General features: G+C 40.7%; 3 protein-coding genes across 4 annotated transcripts in view; 1 reads left to right on the forward strand and 2 right to left on the reverse strand.

Annotated features, from left to right (window-relative positions):
* KIF15 (kinesin family member 15) overlaps nucleotides 1-12,418 on the reverse strand; it is a 50,299-nt gene extending 37,881 nt beyond the window's left edge. For both annotated transcript variants that reach the window (XM_074312514.1, XM_019724074.2), the window contains exons 1-7: nucleotides 12,272-12,418; nucleotides 8,710-8,752; nucleotides 7,999-8,182; nucleotides 6,036-6,112; nucleotides 3,881-3,918; nucleotides 2,001-2,098; nucleotides 688-867 (exon numbers count right to left, since the gene is read on the reverse strand). In XM_074312514.1, coding sequence (XP_074168615.1) covers nucleotides 688-867; nucleotides 2,001-2,098; nucleotides 3,881-3,918; nucleotides 6,036-6,112; nucleotides 7,999-8,182; nucleotides 8,710-8,752; nucleotides 12,272-12,290 — 639 coding nt within the window. In that variant the 5' untranslated portion in view covers nucleotides 12,291-12,418. The remainder of the gene's footprint in view (nucleotides 1-687; nucleotides 868-2,000; nucleotides 2,099-3,880; nucleotides 3,919-6,035; nucleotides 6,113-7,998; nucleotides 8,183-8,709; nucleotides 8,753-12,271) is intronic.
* A 42-nt stretch (nucleotides 12,419-12,460) lies between these two features.
* KIAA1143 (KIAA1143 ortholog) lies at nucleotides 12,461-18,727 on the forward strand. The gene is made up of 3 exons (XM_019724096.2): nucleotides 12,461-12,654; nucleotides 16,174-16,318; nucleotides 16,968-18,727. Exons 1-3 carry the CDS (start codon nucleotides 12,547-12,549, stop codon nucleotides 17,177-17,179), a joined length of 465 nt encoding a protein of 154 aa, XP_019579655.2. The 5' UTR covers nucleotides 12,461-12,546; the 3' UTR covers nucleotides 17,180-18,727.
* Nucleotides 15,287-18,978, reverse strand: part of ZNF502 (zinc finger protein 502) — a 45,760-nt gene continuing 42,068 nt past the window's right edge. The window contains exon 5 of the transcript XR_012489594.1: nucleotides 15,287-18,972. The gene's annotated coding sequence lies outside the window, so the exon portion shown is untranslated. The remainder of the gene's footprint in view (nucleotides 18,973-18,978) is intronic.

The raw sequence follows: 18,978 nt of genomic DNA on the forward strand, positions 1-18,978 counted from the left end.
GTACATGAAGGCTCAGACCGCAGGCTCTAGAATCAGATGAACATGCGGTCAACTCCTGGTTCTACTGCTCATCAGTTGTACGGTCTGGTGCCAGTTGAACCCTTTTGAAGCTCAGTCCCATATTTGTAAAATGGGGATATGGGTACCTACCCAACAGGGCAGAACACCTCAAACTGTAATATGCATACTAATCACCTAGGGATCTTGTTAAAATTCAGATTCTGATTTAGTAGGTGAGAGGGAGGGCCTGAGATTTTCATCCGTGTCATGCGCCCACATGATCATCATAGTCTAAGAACTACACTTTTGAGTACCAAGGTCATAATATGCACAGCTGGTTTAGACAGCAGAGGTCCCAAGAGCTCCTCAAAGGATTGGCTCCCAGGAGGAGCCACTAAAGAAATATGGACACTATGAACTGTCTCCCCATGACTTCCAGGGTGGTTTTTAAGAGTGTCTGATTGGAGTGAATAGCACCAAAATAGTACAAAATCAAGTAGCTCAAAGTTCTATTTTAACTAAGGGGAGAGCAATAAAACTGTCATATCCTGTTCTCTTTTCTTCTCATGCACATTCTGGGTTATGCCTTTACAAAATATTTTGCGTGGCTCAATTCTTTTGTTGAGATCGAGGTGCTTTTCACAGCACGCTCCGGTGTCTACGGATCAGAATGCTGACGGCAGGCACCTGGTAGGCTTCAGCAGCCGAGCTCACCACCTGCTCCACCGCCCCAACAACATAGACGCCCTTCTTGATATGCTCCCTTAAGTACAGTCCAGCCGATGCAGAGTCCAGTAGGTCGTAGATCTGCTCATTGTAGATTTCGATAAAGGAACACTTACAAAGGAAGCTCTTTCCAGCTCCAGCCTGTAAGAGAAGCCTCGTTTAGATACTATTTTCATGCATTACTCCCTATCTTTCATGAGCATTAAGCTTTCACTTGCTTCGCAAGTATAAATTTCCTATTATCCTTTACCCCACACGAGATACCTGGAAGTGAGTCAAAAAATCTCGATAACTAGTTTCAACACACCATTATATTTTAAAGCAGCACCACTGTTGTCCCAGGATCCCTGAAGTTTCCAGAAGTGCTGGGAACCAGACAGGGAGATGGGAACTGAGCAGTCCAGATGGGCTATCCCATTATTTGTCTTATATGATGGACTTCCTCATAAAATTTTATTTGAAGAAGTGTTACATTCTTTTTTCAAAGACCAAAAATAATTTATTTTAAAAGCCTCTCTGTAGAATTTTCAAGCACAGAAATGCAAGGCATTAAACATTTCACTGGCATGCTATGTGCATGTTTACCTGTAAGAGTCAGGGATAGTTTCCGCAAAGGAGTAAGTGGCAAACCAATGTATGTATCAGTGTCCTTGGTACATGTAATAGAACATAGAACACTGAGAGCTCTTAAGCCTGGAATTTAGCAAGCTAGAGCAGCAGTCGTGAGAATGGCCCAACCTGGGAGCCAATGGAAGAGGAAAGCCCACAGCCCCGGATGATGGAGCCACCCATGTGGAACAAGGAGATCACAGTCAGGTGGTAGCAGGTGCTGCAAAAAAGGGAACGATGGGCCCATCACTACTGGACCTCAGGAGGATCTATCACCACCTGCAGTGAACTGCGAGCCTCAGTACCGGGGTGATGGAGCTCAGTGAATCTGTTTTCCTCAGTTGAGATTTTCTTTACACTTTCTCTCTTGCAAAATCTGAACGCCTAAGAAGCACTACATTCTTCTTTCTTTAAACCAGCAATCTTGGTTCACGGATGATGCAAGTTTTATAAACTAAAAACTTTCAGACAATAAAAAAATTCAGAATCCTTCATTTTATCTTAAGAATTCCACGTTTTTTTTATCCTACACTTTTTATACTACGCTACGCCTATCCACATTGCAAAGTACAACCCCTCCATGTACCATGAATTAATTATTAGTAGCTAAAGACTCAAAACTAGGTATTTCATAGAATTGCTTTATTTTTACAGTTAAGTTTTACCTTATCTTTTTCACGATCAATTAAGGAAAACAGATATTCAAAACTTCGTGGGATTACTCCTCTCAGGTTATGAGAAAAATTATCAGATTCAGATGGTCCTAAAAAAATGTAAAATATATAGCTGTTTATTTTTGTTCTTATTACAGGAGTCCTTCAAAATGGCAACACTGAAAGGCAATTTATACAGAAATAAGATGACACATTATATAATCAGTCTCCTATCTGTGCCCCCAAACAAGTTAAACTTGGGTCTGTGAGAGATTGCACAATAGAACCTGCCTAGCGATAGGATTGAAGGACAGGCCCACAACAGCCACTAACCCACTTTAAAAACGAGTTGTTGTTTAATAAATTTTAAAAAATCCATCTAGGTACCTTCCTTGAAATTCCTCCTCCTGCCAAGTACCAAAATTAGCAGAAATAGCAAACAATTGTACTTTACTTGTTACATATAATAGTCAATCTCATGGGCTGACCTGTACCCACTGGTTGTGTCACCATAAGCTAAGTACTTCTTCTCTTGGATTTCCCAACTGTAAAATGGGGGTAATAATGGTAATAACTACCTTATATATTATTATTAAAAATTAGCATTTGCTAATATTTTTTAAATTGGGCAGTAAAAGCCAAGCTAGTAAGGAACATACTGTAGGAATCTTTCAAAAGATTTCTATGGAGACAGAAAAATACAGAGTTATACTATCTCAATTTTGTAAACATTAGGGAAAGGGGGAGATGTGATTGGATAAGTAAATAGCAGGATTTACGGAACACTAATTATATACATATATGGGTATATCAGAAAAAATATAGCTAGAAAAGACCTAGAAGTTGCTATAAATGTTGGTTTAATATGCCTTAGAGATCAAAGGAACTAACAAAAGGCTGGTGTGTGGGAGTGAGAGGGAAGAATTCCCACAAATGAGTAAGAAAAAGACAAGCCAATTTCTTAAATGGGAAAAAACCTTGAATGGGCATTTTACCAAGAGGCTATTCAAATGTCCAGTAAGCATCTGAAAGGTGCTCGGCTGTCAACAGACATCAAGGAAGTGCAAATAAACACACAATGAGATAATACTACACACGCCCCAGAATGGCTAAAATCTTAAACGCTGACAACATCAAGTGTGGACCAGGACGCGGAGCCACTGACACTTCCACACATCACTGTAGAAACCGGCAGTATTTATTTACTAAAGCTGAATATACTATGATGCAGCAACTCCACTCCTGGATACACATGCAACAGAAAAGACTTTAAAAGACACATACAAGAAAAAATGATCACAGCAGCATTAGTCACATGGTCCAAACTGTAAATAATGCAAACGTCGATCAACAGTAGAATGGACAATCATGGTAGTCATACAATAACACATTACACAGCAATGAAAATAAATCACTACTACAAGCAACAACATGAGGGAATCTTAGAAACTTAATGCTGAGAAAGAAGCCAAACCTAAAAGAGTACACACAGTAAAATTTCATTTGTAAAAGTTCAAAAACAAGCAAGACTAATGATAGAAGTCAGAGTAATACTTATTTCAGGGGATGGGAGGGGGGTAGTTACTGACTAGGAATCTGGATCTGGGTAGTGGTTACAAAGTATATAAATACATTAAAAACCCATTAAACCACTTCAAAGACTGCTTATTGAGAACCTATTTTGTGCTAAGCATTGAGCTGGGAACATAGCTGCAAACACAGATTTGGCGATCATAGAATTTGCAGCCTGAGAGAAGACTGGGAAATAGCCCTAATTTTATGAGGTCCACATCATATATGTACAGAAATTATGCCTTCCCCAAAAATGTACTACACAATATCATCATAGAAAGTAGATTAAGCCAGCAAGTATTAATCTTTAATTTACTTACCCATCATAGTAAATGTTTTCCCTGAGCCAGTCTGTCCACTGTAAAAAAAAGTTTTATATATTTATACATGAAATTTAGAAGACCTCTTACCCTTCTACTTTAATATGGTCTACTAGTATATAAATTTTCCCCACAAAGAGCTTATTTTCTTTGTTTTGAATTATATTAGGTAAAAAGCATATGATCCATTTTCTTTCTTTCCTGGTCTACCACCAAGAGCTAACCAAGTGTTATTGTCTGATAAATGCTTCCAGATTATACAAACACAGCCGCCAGAGTTTTCAATAAATTTTTATTTACTACATTGGAATGATGCTCTTAATGCTGCTTTGCAACCTTTTTTCCCCCTAAATTTTACTTCAGCTATTTTCCCAGCTCAGTAGAGATCTACTTCATTATTTTTTCAGCTGTTCAATATATCATAATTCATTTAACCAGAACAAACTGGACTTTCGTTTCTAATTTTTGCTAATCTAAATAATGCAGCAATTCCTTTCCTAAATTCTGCCTTTAAAAGATACCAAAATATCTTCATTTAAAAATAAAGCAATTTTTAAAAATCCTTATGCTGTGAGCTTGATTTTTGTGGTTAGTGTCATATCTTCTCAGTCATCCTGCAAAACAGGACTTAACAAAAAACTAAAAACAAAAAAACGTTAGTAACTCAGAATGAGGAGTGGATATTACTGAGTCCCCTACTTGAGAGTAAAGGGGACACTATTGGTAATTACTCTAGAATTGGGACTGCCTTCGGTAAACCAGGAAGTTTGCTAACCCAACCAATAAATCAAACACTCACGTCTCTCCAAGCGTTTCGCATTTCTACCCTCCACTACCACAAGCAGTTTTCATTAAGTTATTAATGAATGCCACAAATTAAACATGACAATTAGTGGCCTCCAGGGTCTTGAAAGAAAACAGTTCTGAAGATATATAATCTCTGACAATGGGGGCTCTTATTTCAAATTCATTTTTGAACTTCACCACTCAAAATATTCCGTGAAAACAAAAATAATTTTTCTCTTGAGAAGACATGAGAAAACAGTTACCTGCCTCACCGCTCAAGGAACATTTAGTTCTGAACACAACTGAAAAATAATCTTAAAAGTCAAAGGCACATTTTGAAGGATAGACATATGTACAATATTTAAACTTCTTAATGCATTTTTTTTATTTTCTTGTTTTGAGCTGACTATGAATGAACCAATGGCACACATGCACACAAAAAAAATCAGCTGCTCAAAATAAACTGCATAATTCACTATACATCCTATTAAAAACCTCTCGTTATAAATAAAATTTAAAAGTCCATTGCTAGCGATGGGCGGAAAAGGAGAAGGCAATTACGAAGTATAAACTTCCAGTTATAAAGTAAGTCACAGGAATGTAATGTACAGCATAGGGAATACAGTCAATAACATTATAATAACTATACGGTGACAGACAGTTATTAGACTTATTGTGATCACTTCATAAGATATATAAATGTTGAATCACTATGCTGTACACCTGAAACTAATATAATATTGTATGTCAACTATAATTGAAATAAATTTTAAAGAAATTTTAATGCTCATAAAAAGTCTATTGCTGGGAGAAAAGGAAAAAAATACACTACAAATTATATTCCTATTTATGAAACAAATCTGAAATGATACTAAAATTCACCTTGTATAACTGCCAACATCTCACTGCTTTCTGGACCTCCAACTTACATTCCAACATTAAATCTCTAGCAATATTTTAAGGCTGTCAACATTTAGAAATTCAGGATCATTTGGAAGACAGTCTGGCCGTCTCTGATAAAGGCAATCACAGACTTACCATACGACCCAGCAACGAGGTACAGTTACTCAAGTGATGTGAAGATTTATGTTCACACAAAAACCAATATTCAAATGTTTGTAGCAACTTTATTTATAATCATTAAAAACTGGAAGCAACCAAGATATTCTGTAGCAGAGAAATAAACAAACTGTGGTACATCCATACAATGAAATACTATTCAGAAAAAACAAAAGAAAATATGCCATTGATGCATGCAACAACATCTGTGTTGTTTCACCACTAAGTTTGTGGTACTTTGCTACGTCAGCCACAGGAAATGCAGAAGCACTCATCCTTGTTCCCCTGTAGGACACAGTCAGCAACTTACTATGCGAAGATGGTACCATTGTAACCGCTCATGCAAGACTCCACAATGCCTTTGGCCACGGCTGAGAACACAGACTCCTACAAATGTAAGTGCCCGATAGTTAGCATTTCATAAAAATGGCAACATTTTTCCTAAACTACATTCTAAAATATAATAAACACTGTGTGCTTACAATTTTTTTAACGTTGACAATAACATGAAAATTATATCCACTATTAAAAAAAGGCTAAAATAGATAAAAATAAGAGCCTTTGCCTTAGCCAGTGGGCATCCCAGTTTCAGGTACCCCCTCTCATAAGACAGCTGTACTTTCGCTTTAATAAAAACCTTTGCTCCTCTAAAAAAAAAAGAAAGGCTAAAACATCTAAGATGATAAAACTTTAAACATATCTATGTCAATCTCCTCTACAATTCTAGATTTAAAGCTCACATCTACACATTATACAGAATTTTGTTTAGCACATTACATGCAAATGTTATACTGTATTAGCATAAGATATATAGCCCTATATGTTCTTCAGTGCTTTTTTCTCACAAGCATGTACTAAATAACCAATATCCAATTTTTATTTTCATTTTTACATGCAAGTAGATGCAGGCTTACCAACAAGGCAGGAATTCCTAGACCTACACTGTCTAACACAGTAGCCATGAGCCCCATGTAGCCATTCAGCACCTGAACTGTGGCAACTCCAACTTGAGATGTGTTGTAGTGTAAAATACACACCAGATTTGGAAGACTGAGCATGGGAAAAAAAAGGAAAATACCTCATCAATAACTTGCTTTATGTTGATTACATGTTGCAAGGATATTTGGGTATGCTGGGTTATATAAGATACAGAATTAAAATTAATTTTACCTGTGTCTTTTTTACATTTTTTTTAATGTGGTTACTAGAAAGTTTTTTATTTTATATGTGGCTCACTTTATATTTCCATTGTCCAGCCATGCCCTAGATGAAAAGAGAAAATATCTGAAGATCTAAATGTCTCAGCAAAGACATGCATATGTGTTAGGAAAGAACCAAGACCTGTGATGTCCATATACTAGTAGCCATGTGGCTATTTAAATTTCCACGAACTAAAACTCAGGTGTGTAGATACACTAGATACTCAAGTACTCAATAGCTACATGTGGCTAGTGCATCTGAGAAACCAAATTTTAAGTTTGATTTAATCCTAATTAAATAGCCACACATAGCCAGAGGCTACTGTAACGGACAGCCCAATACAGAACATGTCCATCACTGGTAGTGCTCCCTACATCTTAACCAAATTGTCCTTAATTAGAAACACAGTTATTGACAGCACAGTCATCTGAAATCTATCATTCTCTGTTATGGACTGAATGTTTGTGTCCCTCCCGAAATTCGTATGTTGTAACTCTAATCCCCCACGTGATGGGATTTGGATATGAGGCCTTTGGGCGGTACTTAGGTCTCCCTCTCCCTTACTGTCCCATTCCCCTTCGCTCCCCAACCTCCCTCTCTCCACCAGTGAGGACACAGTGTCTACAAGCCAGGAAAGGAGTCCTCACCAGACACTGGATCTCCTGGCCTTTATATCTTAGAGTTGCCAACCTCCAGGAACAGAAAAATCAATGATTTTGTTTAAGCCACCCAGTCTATGATATATTTGTTATAGTTGCCAGAACTAAGACACTCTCCGTAAACTAGCCAGTTCAACTGTACTTATCCATCACCCAAGTGGCTCTGGAAAGCACCCCTTCACTAACCTCCGTCACTGGATGGAGCGGGACAGTACACCTAAAGCAGGCTTCTCATTCTGGTACAAAGTTTAATGAAGGAAGAAATATTACTTCATAAAACTAAATTTAAAATATTTATGGAATGTTTGAGCTTCCTTATCTGAGATCAGACTAAAGAGACCCGAAATGAAATCCTCCCAAGTAACAATCTCATACGTTCCAAGTGGAAAGTTCAGTTTCCAGAATGATCCTTACCTGAGTGGTGTCCATGTCTGCGACATGGTCAAACGTGAAGATCTTGGGCTCAGGGTTGGAGTGCAGCCGGAGCGTCGTGGAGGAGAGCACAGATAAGCACAAGTTCTGCTCCCCATCAGCTGAGCCAGAACCCTCTGTAAGCGGACGAATTCGCACAAAAACTTTGATGGCATCACCTTCATTACTAAACACGAAAAATGGAGCAGCTAAGTTTACTGGAGGAAAGAAAACTAAAAACAGACCTGAGTCTCATAGTGCCTTAGGTTCTATACTGAGAGTTTCCCCAACAAAGCCCCAAATCTATCCATTTACATTTTTCCCTTTTAAAAGAATCCTGCATGGCCCATACCCTTCACGGATTTGCTTCAGGACAGTCATCTGTACAAGCCTTTGCTTGAAATCAACTCAAAGGGTGTTGATTTCAAGGAGTTCCGAGCACTGTTTGTCTCTGATTTCCCTCTTAATAACAATAATAAAGTAAGTCATCCTAACAGAGAAGAATTATGTTACTGAGTCCATCTTTTAGCCTGGAACTTGACAGGGCAGTGGATGAGGAGATGTGATTTTTCCAGATTTCCAGGTAGCCAAGGATCAAGCTTAATTCTGAAACAAATACCCCTTGTTTCAAGGACCCCGCACTATGCTAAATGGTTATTTTAGCAAAACTACATCCCTAATTCTTTTGCTGTCATTAACAAGGCTTTTCCTTACCTTGGTTGGTTAGATTGACCATTTGTCACACTGCGCAACTCAGCTAGAAAAAAAGATAACAAGTCATTAAAGGTGTTTGTTTTTTTAAGTGCGATATAAAATTCCCATTCTCATCCAGCCTGCTCTTCAGTTGCTGACGTGCCTCTGTCCCCTCAGCTCCCTGGCCTCTTGACAGCAGGCGTTCCAGGGCTCAGGCCTTCATATTCCTCTCTGTTCTATCCGTCCCCAATCCATTGGTTATGACATCCAGTCCCATCGTTGTAAACATTATATAATATATATGCTGATGTTTCCCAAATTTAAACCTGAGCCCCAGACTCTTACATCTAATTACCTACTTGACCTCTCCAATGGGCAATGTCTCCAATAAAACATGCCCAAAACTGAGCTACTGATCACCCCACCCCCACCACGCTTCTCCACCTCAATCCATGACAACTCCATCTTTCCAATTGCTCAGGCCAACACGCGAGAGCCACCCCTCACCCCTTTCTTTCTCATACTTCATGCCCAATCTGTTAGCCAATCTTTGGCTCTACCTTCAAAGTACATTCAGAGTCCTACCACCTCTTGTCAAATCCACTGCCGTGACCACCATGGAAGCAAGCGAGCAACACCCCTTACTTGAGTTATTACAACAGTCTCCCTGTTTCTCTCACTCATCCCCCAACTCACATCCATTCTCAACCCAGCTGGTAGTCTGATTGTTAAAACAAAAAGTCAGAGATTAACTTCCAGTGTGAGGAACTCCACTGACCCACTGCCCAGTGGAACTGGTGAAATAAATAAAAAATTTAAAAACCATTTGAAAGCCTCTAGAAACGGCCTTTTAAAGGCAAATGACAAATCAAGAAAAATCAAGAAAGTCTGAAAAATCCCTTAAGAAAGGTGAGAGTCTGTGGTTCCTGAACCCAGATGGCCGCCCCCGGCTCGGTTAGGTGGAGGCTCCACTCCAAACCGCACAGCCAAGAACACGGGGATCCCTGTCCCCTTGGCTCCCAGCTGGAGGACTGGCTTCCCAGGAGGGGCAGGTGATCAGGTTCTCATGCAGACCGCACAATCACGGAAGCCGAGGCAGCTAGAATTTGTAAGGTAAAAAAACCCAGAGAAGAGAGGTTCACAGAGAAAGCTAGTGACTGGATAAACACTGATCTGCACATGTGTACAACTTTTCTGTAAATCTAAAATGATTCGAAAATGAAATGTTTACAAGAAGAATAGCAACCACAACAAGGAGAAAAGCTAATATGCCAATAGTGAGATACAATGAAATGAAAAATTACATGGAGGTAAATAGATCTGGCATGATTTCTAACTGAGGTCTGAGGAAGTGTCAGTGAGAAATGCTAGCATTTGAACACAGGCATTCTGGATCCAGACCTCATACTCTTAACCACGTCATCATGCTGCATCTTAATCAAAGGTTGAAGGGAGTAGAAAAATGTATCATGTGGTTGCCATAGTAAGTTGACATTACAGAGGGGCCCTTGTAGGCAATTCACTGTAAAACTCTTTCAATTTTGAGGTCCTCAATGTGTCAGCCTTAAAATATGTTGAAGAATATTCACAGCAAACAAACCCAAATGCCCATCAATAGGAGAATAAACAAATTACGGTATATTGACATAATGGAACACTACACAGCAATGAAAAAGAATTAACAGATGCTCCATACAACAAACAAGCAATGCTCACAGACATAATGTTCAGTAAAAGTAAAAGAAGCCAGAACAAAAAGAATAAATACTGTACCATTTACATGAAGTTTAAAAATAAGCAAAACCAATCAATGGTGATAGAAATGAGAATAATGGTCAGGGGTGGGGCAGTTATTAAAGAGGAAAGATCACAGGGAACTTTCTGGGGTACAGGAATCATTCTATTTCTTGATCTGAGTGGTGGTTACAAGAGTGTATTCATACATAAAAATTCAGTGAGTAGCGGTCTTCAGGTTTGTGTCCTTTACTATAAGTTACACCTCAACAAAACAGTACATTTTTTAGAGTCTTTCTGCTTTAAAAAGACCATCAGACGCTTTACTCTGCAGCCCAGATAAACACATAGGGAGCATCTGACCAAATATGCTTAAATTCAGAAAGGGAATCTTAAACTCAGTCGATTTCATTAGGATTATATTTCACATTCTCACTTCTCTGATTTCAGTCAGCAACCCATAGCGCCAATGGTGTCATAAGAAATAACCTTCGCGGGCACAAAAGGCAAAGCTGCAGAGAACACTGAATGGGCTCTCTCCTCCCCTGGGCACCCGCTTCATGCTCCAGGTCTCTGCACTGCTGACAATGATTACCTGGGATGTCATCAACCTCCACTCTGCTAACAAACTGAAAGGAGTGGGAGAGTCCCCCGTGGAAATCACCCCCATCACAAAGGGGAGCTGTGAATACCCTTGCTCCCATCACCTCTAGAAAGTGATGCATACACACTGCACAGAGTCCGTTGGTAGACAGTCACATGCATATACCACAGGCATACGCCACAGGCATGCTTTTCCTTGAGTCCAGATTTACTGAACAAGAACTGTGGTTGTACAGAAAGCACGGTGAACATTTTGGTCCAACAATGTATCACTTTGTGTGCTAATATTCCTTGAATGCCAAAAGTGGTGAAAGGAACATTTTAGGTGGAAAAAGAGAGCATAAGGAGGTGTCCAGGTAAGGTTATGATTGACCTAAAAGGTATATGAAACCACAAACACATCAGAAGAGAATCACTACTGACAGCTAGAACCATTCATGTGCAAACAGCAAAAGATCACAATTTCTTTAGTCTTCTAACATAGGCCTCTCCTCGTTATCAATCATACCATTCGCTGAGATCCATCAGAGCAGCTCAAAATTAACCTTAAAAAACAAAACCTCTTAAAGGGTTAGGCAATGTTAAGAGGTGGCGTTTGTAGTACACGGGAACAGCAACGGTCCAACAAATTAGTGCAAATTCAAGGGTTTGTCAAAAGCAAAAATGACAGCGCTCCTCTCTATGCAAAAAGGAAGACATCGGAGGGGGTCTCCTTGAGGAGAAAATAGGGATTTGAGGGTATAAAGACACTGTTGAATTGTGCTTTAAAAGTCCCTTATCCAAAGAGAGTCTATAGAGAGCCGTCCAAAGAAAAAGACGTGCTTGGAACACGGGTAAGTTCAGGAAGGTCAATAATTGAGGAAATATGCAGAAGGGGGTGAGAGCCAGGGCCGACCCTCCGACAGGGACACCGAGAAAGGCAGCCCGGCTCGGGACCCGGGAAGGGGCAGGACCGCGAACGGGAGGGAAGAATCAGCCACGCTCCCGGATGAGGACCCTCGTCCCGGTTCTCTGTTCAGCCCGAGCGCCTACGACTGCGCCTGGCTCCTAGCGCGCGCCCAATACACAGACGGGAGGGAAAAGCTGTTCCACCGGTGTCTTGGAGGGACCGGGAGAGTCCCGCCGCCCCCCGCCGCTCAGTCTGCTCCCGCCTTCCTCGCCCAGCGGGAACCTCGGGGGCGGCCGTCCTTTCACTGCTGTATTTGGGGGCAGGGACGGGGTCCCGAAGCCTGGACCCCATACTTACTCTTGCAGCCGGGTGCCATGGCACCCTCCCCTCCGGATCCCTAGACCAACGCAGCCGGTGCCCACACCCCCAGCCGCGCTGCGCGCCGGGATCCCGCCCGCTCAAGATGGCCGCGGATTTGAATTTGGCGCCCGGGTAAGACGTTGACGCCTGCACGGAGGTCGCCATGTTGCCCGGCCTCACGCCCGGGGGCAGGCTCGACATGGCGTCACTAGTGGGCGCCGGCGTCTCTGCAGTGGAAGTGGCCCCGGGGAGCCAGCGTTTCCCGAGTGGCCATGAGCAAGCGGAACCAGGTGTCGTACGTGAGGCCCGCCGAGCCGGCCTTCCTGGCCCGCTTCAAGGAGCAGGTCGGCTACAGGGAAGGACCCACCGTAGAGACCAAGGTGAGCCCCGGACAGTCACGGTCCGGAAACGCGGTCCGCCCCGCCACTTCCGGCTTCTGCTTAGGCTCGGGGGCCAGGTACTGACCGGTCACTCCTGTTACCTGCGCCCGGCCCCCAGTCCGGGTTGGTTTTGGACCCCAGGCTGGTCAAGCAACTACAGCCTGTTGCGCCCAGGAAGCTCTGTCGCTTTTCAGAGGGCTGCTGTATTCTGGTCCTTGGTAGATGGTTAAGAAAGATCACTGTCCTGTCGTTTCTTTCTCACTCGCTTGTTCCAAAACCTGTAGTTAGCAGGGTGGGTGGTAGCGTCGTCCCGTTTTCCAGATAAAGAAACTGGCCACTCGATCAAATGACCCGATATCCTAGGTCTTGAGTCTGAAACATCTTTCGAGAAAGGCCCTTTATCTATTGCTATGCTTTGTTGTTACCAAAAAATGAAGAAAAAGAAAGTAAGCAAAAGCCCTGAATAGCCTGGATATGAGTGGAAGAGAAGCTTCAGGAAAGAGCCACATTTGAATAGTTTAGGGATGGGATGGGTGGGAGTCAAGTTTTGAGCCCTCCGGGCTTCCATCCTCCCTGGTTCACATCCTGCCCTATGTAATAGGAAGATTAGTGTGCTTAGGGGTGTGTGGAGAAATAAAGAATTTATTTAGCATTTTGTGTCCAGCACTTGCACTAAGACCCACCTCTCAAGCCACTTAGAGTTTAGCAGAGAAGACTGACTTAAGTGAAATTACTCAATCCGGTGAGTATGTGCGAAACCCACATACACTGGGCCAGGCTCGGAAAGGACAGCGAGATGGGATCTCCAAGTGCCGTATCCTTTAACACCTTCCTGCCTGCCTCATTGCTGCCTTCAGAGGTCACTGCCTCCAGGAAGCTTCCGAAGCGCCCCCAGGACTTCTTTCTTCTTGACTTTGTCCGTACATCATCTGTAACGCTCATCATTTTGCATTGCAATTATTTGCGCTCCTGTGTGTGTGTGTCCACCACCAAAGAGAACTCTAAGTATTTCAATCCCTCTGTTTTCCCAGCACCTAGTGCAGTGCTTGACATCAAATAGTGGGTGACAAGTTACATTGATTAGATGACTGTGCTTGTCATCAGGCAAGGCTTCATGGGGAAGGGGATATTTAAATGGAATCTTGAGCAAGGGTAGGTCAGCAAGTAGGGATGGAAGGAACAGCATGGTAACGTGTAGAGATGGTGAGTTATGGATTGTATGTACAGAGGACTGAGGGGCAGATGGGGGTTGAGGCCATATGGACTATTCAATAGGCATCAAGCAGCCATTTTTGGTTACAGATAACGTATCAGGGGGTGACAACAAAGAGGATGAGGTTTGAGAAAAGGGACATGGATTCAGCAATGAGAATGTGAGACCTAATTTTCCAGTTTGCTTGAGGTCCTAGTGACGATCACGTGTTCATGGCTAACACCGTGAAGATGACAGCTTGGAATGCTGTCTTAGGAGAACTCTGGAGGGAAAAGCTTTCCAATTAGTATCAGTGATTTGGGCTAACTTATTTAATCAAGACACATTTCTGGAAGAGACACCCCATGTTCCTGTATTTGTGAAACCAACTTCATCCTTAATGGGTTTGGTAATATAATCATCATTCTAATGATCTCTTAACAAAAGGGAAAGAGTTTAATGGGAACTCCTTGTATAATTGAGCTAACTCATTTTATTGAGCTTCTTGAGAGTGAATTTGGAAGTGACTTTGAAGTCCTAAGTGGTTGCTGCCACTGTTCCTTAGACTGTTTCTCTTGTTTTCCAGCCCGTTGCATAAACAAAAAGTCAGAATTAATGATTCTCAATCTAATGAACACCAGGAATGATTTCATTTCACTTTCCCACTTCCTTGGCTAAAAATACTTATCTACTTGTTTGTGGTCATTTATTGGAAACTTGAGAGAAAAGTAGGTAAAACTAATAAATAGTGAACCCACATGGATATCATTAAAGAGAATGCACTTGTAAGTGATTGGCAGACATGGGCTGTGGACAAAGTGGATGAGTGTGCCTGTGAGTAACTTGCCAGGGCTTCATCCTATTGGTCATTCATGAGATCAACAATTATGTCTTGTTCCTGCTGTTTGCCAGGCTTTCTGCCTTTAGATACAGGCATGAAACCCATGGTATCTCTCTCAGAGGAGCTCACCTAATAGGGGCAGATAGAAAGACACTGATAACACAGTGTGGGACATGCTTCCTGTGAGAGTTAGGCCCCATGTGAGAAAGAAGAGGTGAGATCAGGAAAGCACTTCTGAAGGATCTCAGGCTAGAAGGTAGCTTGAGTAGGAGTTGGCTTTCTAGACACTGGGAACTTTACGAGAGGAGGCAGAGGAGCTAATATGTTCATGGATCTGCGGTATGCAAACCTGGCTGCAGTCCAGAGGCCATGAGCGTGGTTAAAGCTCTGGTTATAGGGCAAGGCCTGATCCTGCAAGGCGTTGTTGTCACGTTTGGGAGACCAGGAAGCTGTGAGAGGTGGACTGACAAGCTATTTGAATAATGTGTAATGGGTGTGCATGCCTTTCAACTCAGCAATTCCACTGTCAGGAACTTATCTTACATATAAGTTTGCAAAAGTGAATTAAAAATGCACAAAATTTTTAATGTAGTAGAATACACAAGAAACAACCAAAATTTTTATTTACAAGATACTAGTCAAATAAACCATGAGATGGCCATATATATAATACTAGGCAGTGATTTTTAAAAATAGATAATTGCGTATGTATCTCAAGGTATTGTGCAAAGATATTTTTTGAGTAAAAGGTTAGGGGAGTGGGGCTTTTATGGTGTCTGACATTTTTTAAAAATCTCAATCAACTGGACAAATGTTACCATTTGTTACATGTGTATAGTGAGTACATGCTTTCTGTTATGTTATTCTCTATACTTTTTTATTTTGGGGAAATTTCATAATTTAAAGAGAAAAGAAAGCACATCACATAGTAGCATCTATAGTATCCTGTTTCTATACAAAATGTTTTAGATGCCTCTCTATTTTTATACACTTAGAAAATAGCTGATAGGATACCTCCCAAACAAGCTGTTGGAAGGGAGGACAGGTAAGCAGAGGTGGGAGAAAGAGCACCTTTTACTTGCTGCTTTCTGTGCCTCGGTGGTGTTTGCTTATTTCTTGGCACACTTTGAGAAGAGATGGAAATGCAAAGGGTTGATAAAGAGCAGAGAACTGATGGGGTTCCGCACTGCCTTCGTAGGCTGGGAACGCCGGCAGCACGTGAAGCAGAGGGCCCCTCATAGACACTGGGGACTAAGATGGGATGCTGCCGACATGGAAACTCATCTCGTAGGACAGGCACCCAAGGGTAACTGGCAGCTAGACCTCTTCCCTACCTGACAGCTTAGGTTCTTAAGAGGTACTTGAAAATTCATTGCCAAATCTAGTCAAGAGTTACCCTTCTTTAGTAATTAGTTTCTCACAGAGACAATGGTTGTATTTGGTTCAAGGTCAGCAACCTACATATCATGTTTGTGTTTTCCCCTAGAGAATCCAGCCCCAGCTCCCAGATGAAGATGGTGACCACAGTGACAAAGAAGATGAACAGCCCCAAGTGGTGGTTTTAAAAAAGGGAGACCTGTCAGCTGAAGAAGTCATGAAAATTAAAGAAGAAATAAAGGCTGCCAAAGCAGGTAAGTCTGAAAGTAATCTGGCTTTTCTACCAATTTAAAGAGACTGGAGTATGAAATTATTTTATATAACTGTTTCAAGGGGGCAGCCCTAGGTTCGAACTTTGCCTGTAACAGTTACCAGATGTGTGACCTTGAACAGGTTATTTCACCTCAGCCTCAGTTATCTCGTCAGTAAAATGGAGACAATCATTGTGTCTAACATATAGGATTGTGAAGAGGATTAAGTGTGAATTTAAGTAAAAGCATCCTGTTTTTAAAAAGTAGGTGGTTAGGTTTACAAACCAGTCCACAGAGATCGATCTATTATAACTAGTGCCTGAAGTATGGTATGCTATACAGTATAGTTTTCATTATTCCTAAATATGTATTACATTGCTTTAAGGGAAAATGCTGCAGTTCCAAACAATCACTTTTCAAAATAGTTAAAAATATAATCTGATTGTGATTGAGGACCAGCAATATTATGGATACTTCAGTAAGTGAATTTTTATGAAGTGATTGCGTGTCTCTGGGCATCTAGCTAGAGGCAGTGGAGAAGACCAGACTGAACTGACTCCAGGAGATCTTTAAATACAGAATGAGATTTTCTTGCCATTTGATCCTCCAATAAAGGCAAAATAATGAGAGAAGTTCTTTGTTTTTGCTGCAGATGAAGAACCAGCTTCCGCTGATGGAAGAATCATGTATCGAAAACCAGTCAAGCGTTCCCCAGATGAAAAATACTTAGGTTTAACAGCAAGCTCAAAAAAGAAGAAGACAAATGAAGATAAAATAAATAAGGAGGACTCGGTTAAAAAGAACTCACAAAAGCAAATAAAAAACAGTAGCCTCCTTTCTTTTGACAGTGGAGATGAAAATTAGTAAGTATAAACATTTTGGACTTGGTCTTTAAGAGTTTATGGAGTGTTTTTAAAAATACTATTTTTTCCTATTATAAAGGTAATACAAGTTCATCATAGAAAATACAGAAAAATTTTGTAAGATAAAAACTATAGCCATCCCTCAATATACCTTTGATTTGAAATGCTAACTCTGTAGACGTTAACTATTAACATGTTATTTCCCATGTGGGTGTGTATGTAAGTTATATTTAACAAAATTGAGATTGTATTATGTATGTTCTCTGTACTGCTTCTCACTTGACATCATATTGTGAGCATTTTTCCAGGTCAATAAAACTCCTGACATTAATAGCTACAGAAGATTTTGTAATTAAACAGATCGCTGTTGTACTTCCTCATGAGCAGAACCCCACTTTGGTTGGGGAAGACGATCATGTGTGTAGTTAAGAATACTTCCCCAGCTCCTGCTAACTGTAGTCGTATGACATCCCTGGCAAGCTAGGAGATATAAGTGGGTCTCGTACAAGTAAGGATCTAATTAATACAAGTGATCTTGACACAAGTTAGGATCTAATGTACAACTTGGTGACTATAGCTGATAACACTAAAGAAAAGAATACAAGTGGAAGTCTGCTTAGTAAAACTCCTAGGTTTTTTGATACAGGAGAGATTTGGCAGGCATGAATCTTTGTCTTTCTGTCTTCGTCTTGCCTGGAGCCCAGACATGAAACCTGGGAGTACCAGGCCCATTTCTAGGCATAAGGAAGGCAGCCACTTGCTCTGGATGGGACAGTGGAAAGACTCAAGGAGCTTAGATCCTATAGCATGCCTGGAGGAGCTGTAGCACCAACCTTGGGCTGCCAAGCCCTGGAACTGATACATGAGAAGAATAAACACTCTCTTATTTAAGCCCCTGTCAAGTTTGTGCTACGTGCAGCCTAAGTAAGACAGTGGTCAAACATGCTTGTACAAAAACCTCAAAATGTGTTTCTGATGATTCCGTAGGATGAATTCATGGGAGCAGAATTACTGGATCAAAATATTTGAACTTTTTTCTTTAATTCTTAGAAATATTTTTTTCCAGTTTTATTGAGAAATAATGACATCACGGTATAAGTTTAAGGCATCAGCATAATGGTTTGATTTTACATCTATTGTGAAATGAAAAGTATTTGAATATTTTTAAAGCTTTTGATGCTTACTTTCAAATTGCTTTCCAGAGAGGTTTTTACCGTTTTATTCATTTATCATCTGCAAGAGCCCACTTACCTCATCCATGTTAACAGTGCATCAGCCATAGGCTGGCACCAGCCATTTCATTTTTGTCAATTTGACGTATTGAAAATGGTGTTTAACAGTCAAATTTAATTGGCATTTTCTTTGATATACCAGGGAAGCTAAACTGTTTTGTATATATTAACAGGTTATTTTGTATTTTTTTGAATTAACTTTTTGTTCATTTTCGATTAGTATAGCCATATTTTTCTTATAATTTGTAAATTATGTAATCTGTCTTTTGTTGTTGTTCTGTTTCCCAACTTCTGTATTGGATAAAGAATCACCTATATTCTCTTGTTCTTTGTTTTTATTTTTACATTTTAAACTTTGTTCCCTCTGGAATTTATTTTGACATATTTTTTTCTTGAATAATTCATTGTCCCTGAACCACATCTGTTTCTCACTTACTTGAAGGACCATCTGAATGAGAGGTTTATCTAAGTATTGGGGTAGAGAAGGGACAGCAGCACAGTAAAGTCAGAAGTCGCCAAAATCTTAGGAGATGGCAATGGCTCAGGAATGTCAAGAATGTTCCTAAGA

The sequence above is a fragment of the Rhinolophus sinicus genome, linkage group LG10 (assembly GCF_036562045.2).
Source record: "Rhinolophus sinicus isolate RSC01 linkage group LG10, ASM3656204v1, whole genome shotgun sequence".
Lineage (NCBI taxonomy): Eukaryota > Metazoa > Chordata > Mammalia > Chiroptera > Rhinolophidae > Rhinolophus > Rhinolophus sinicus.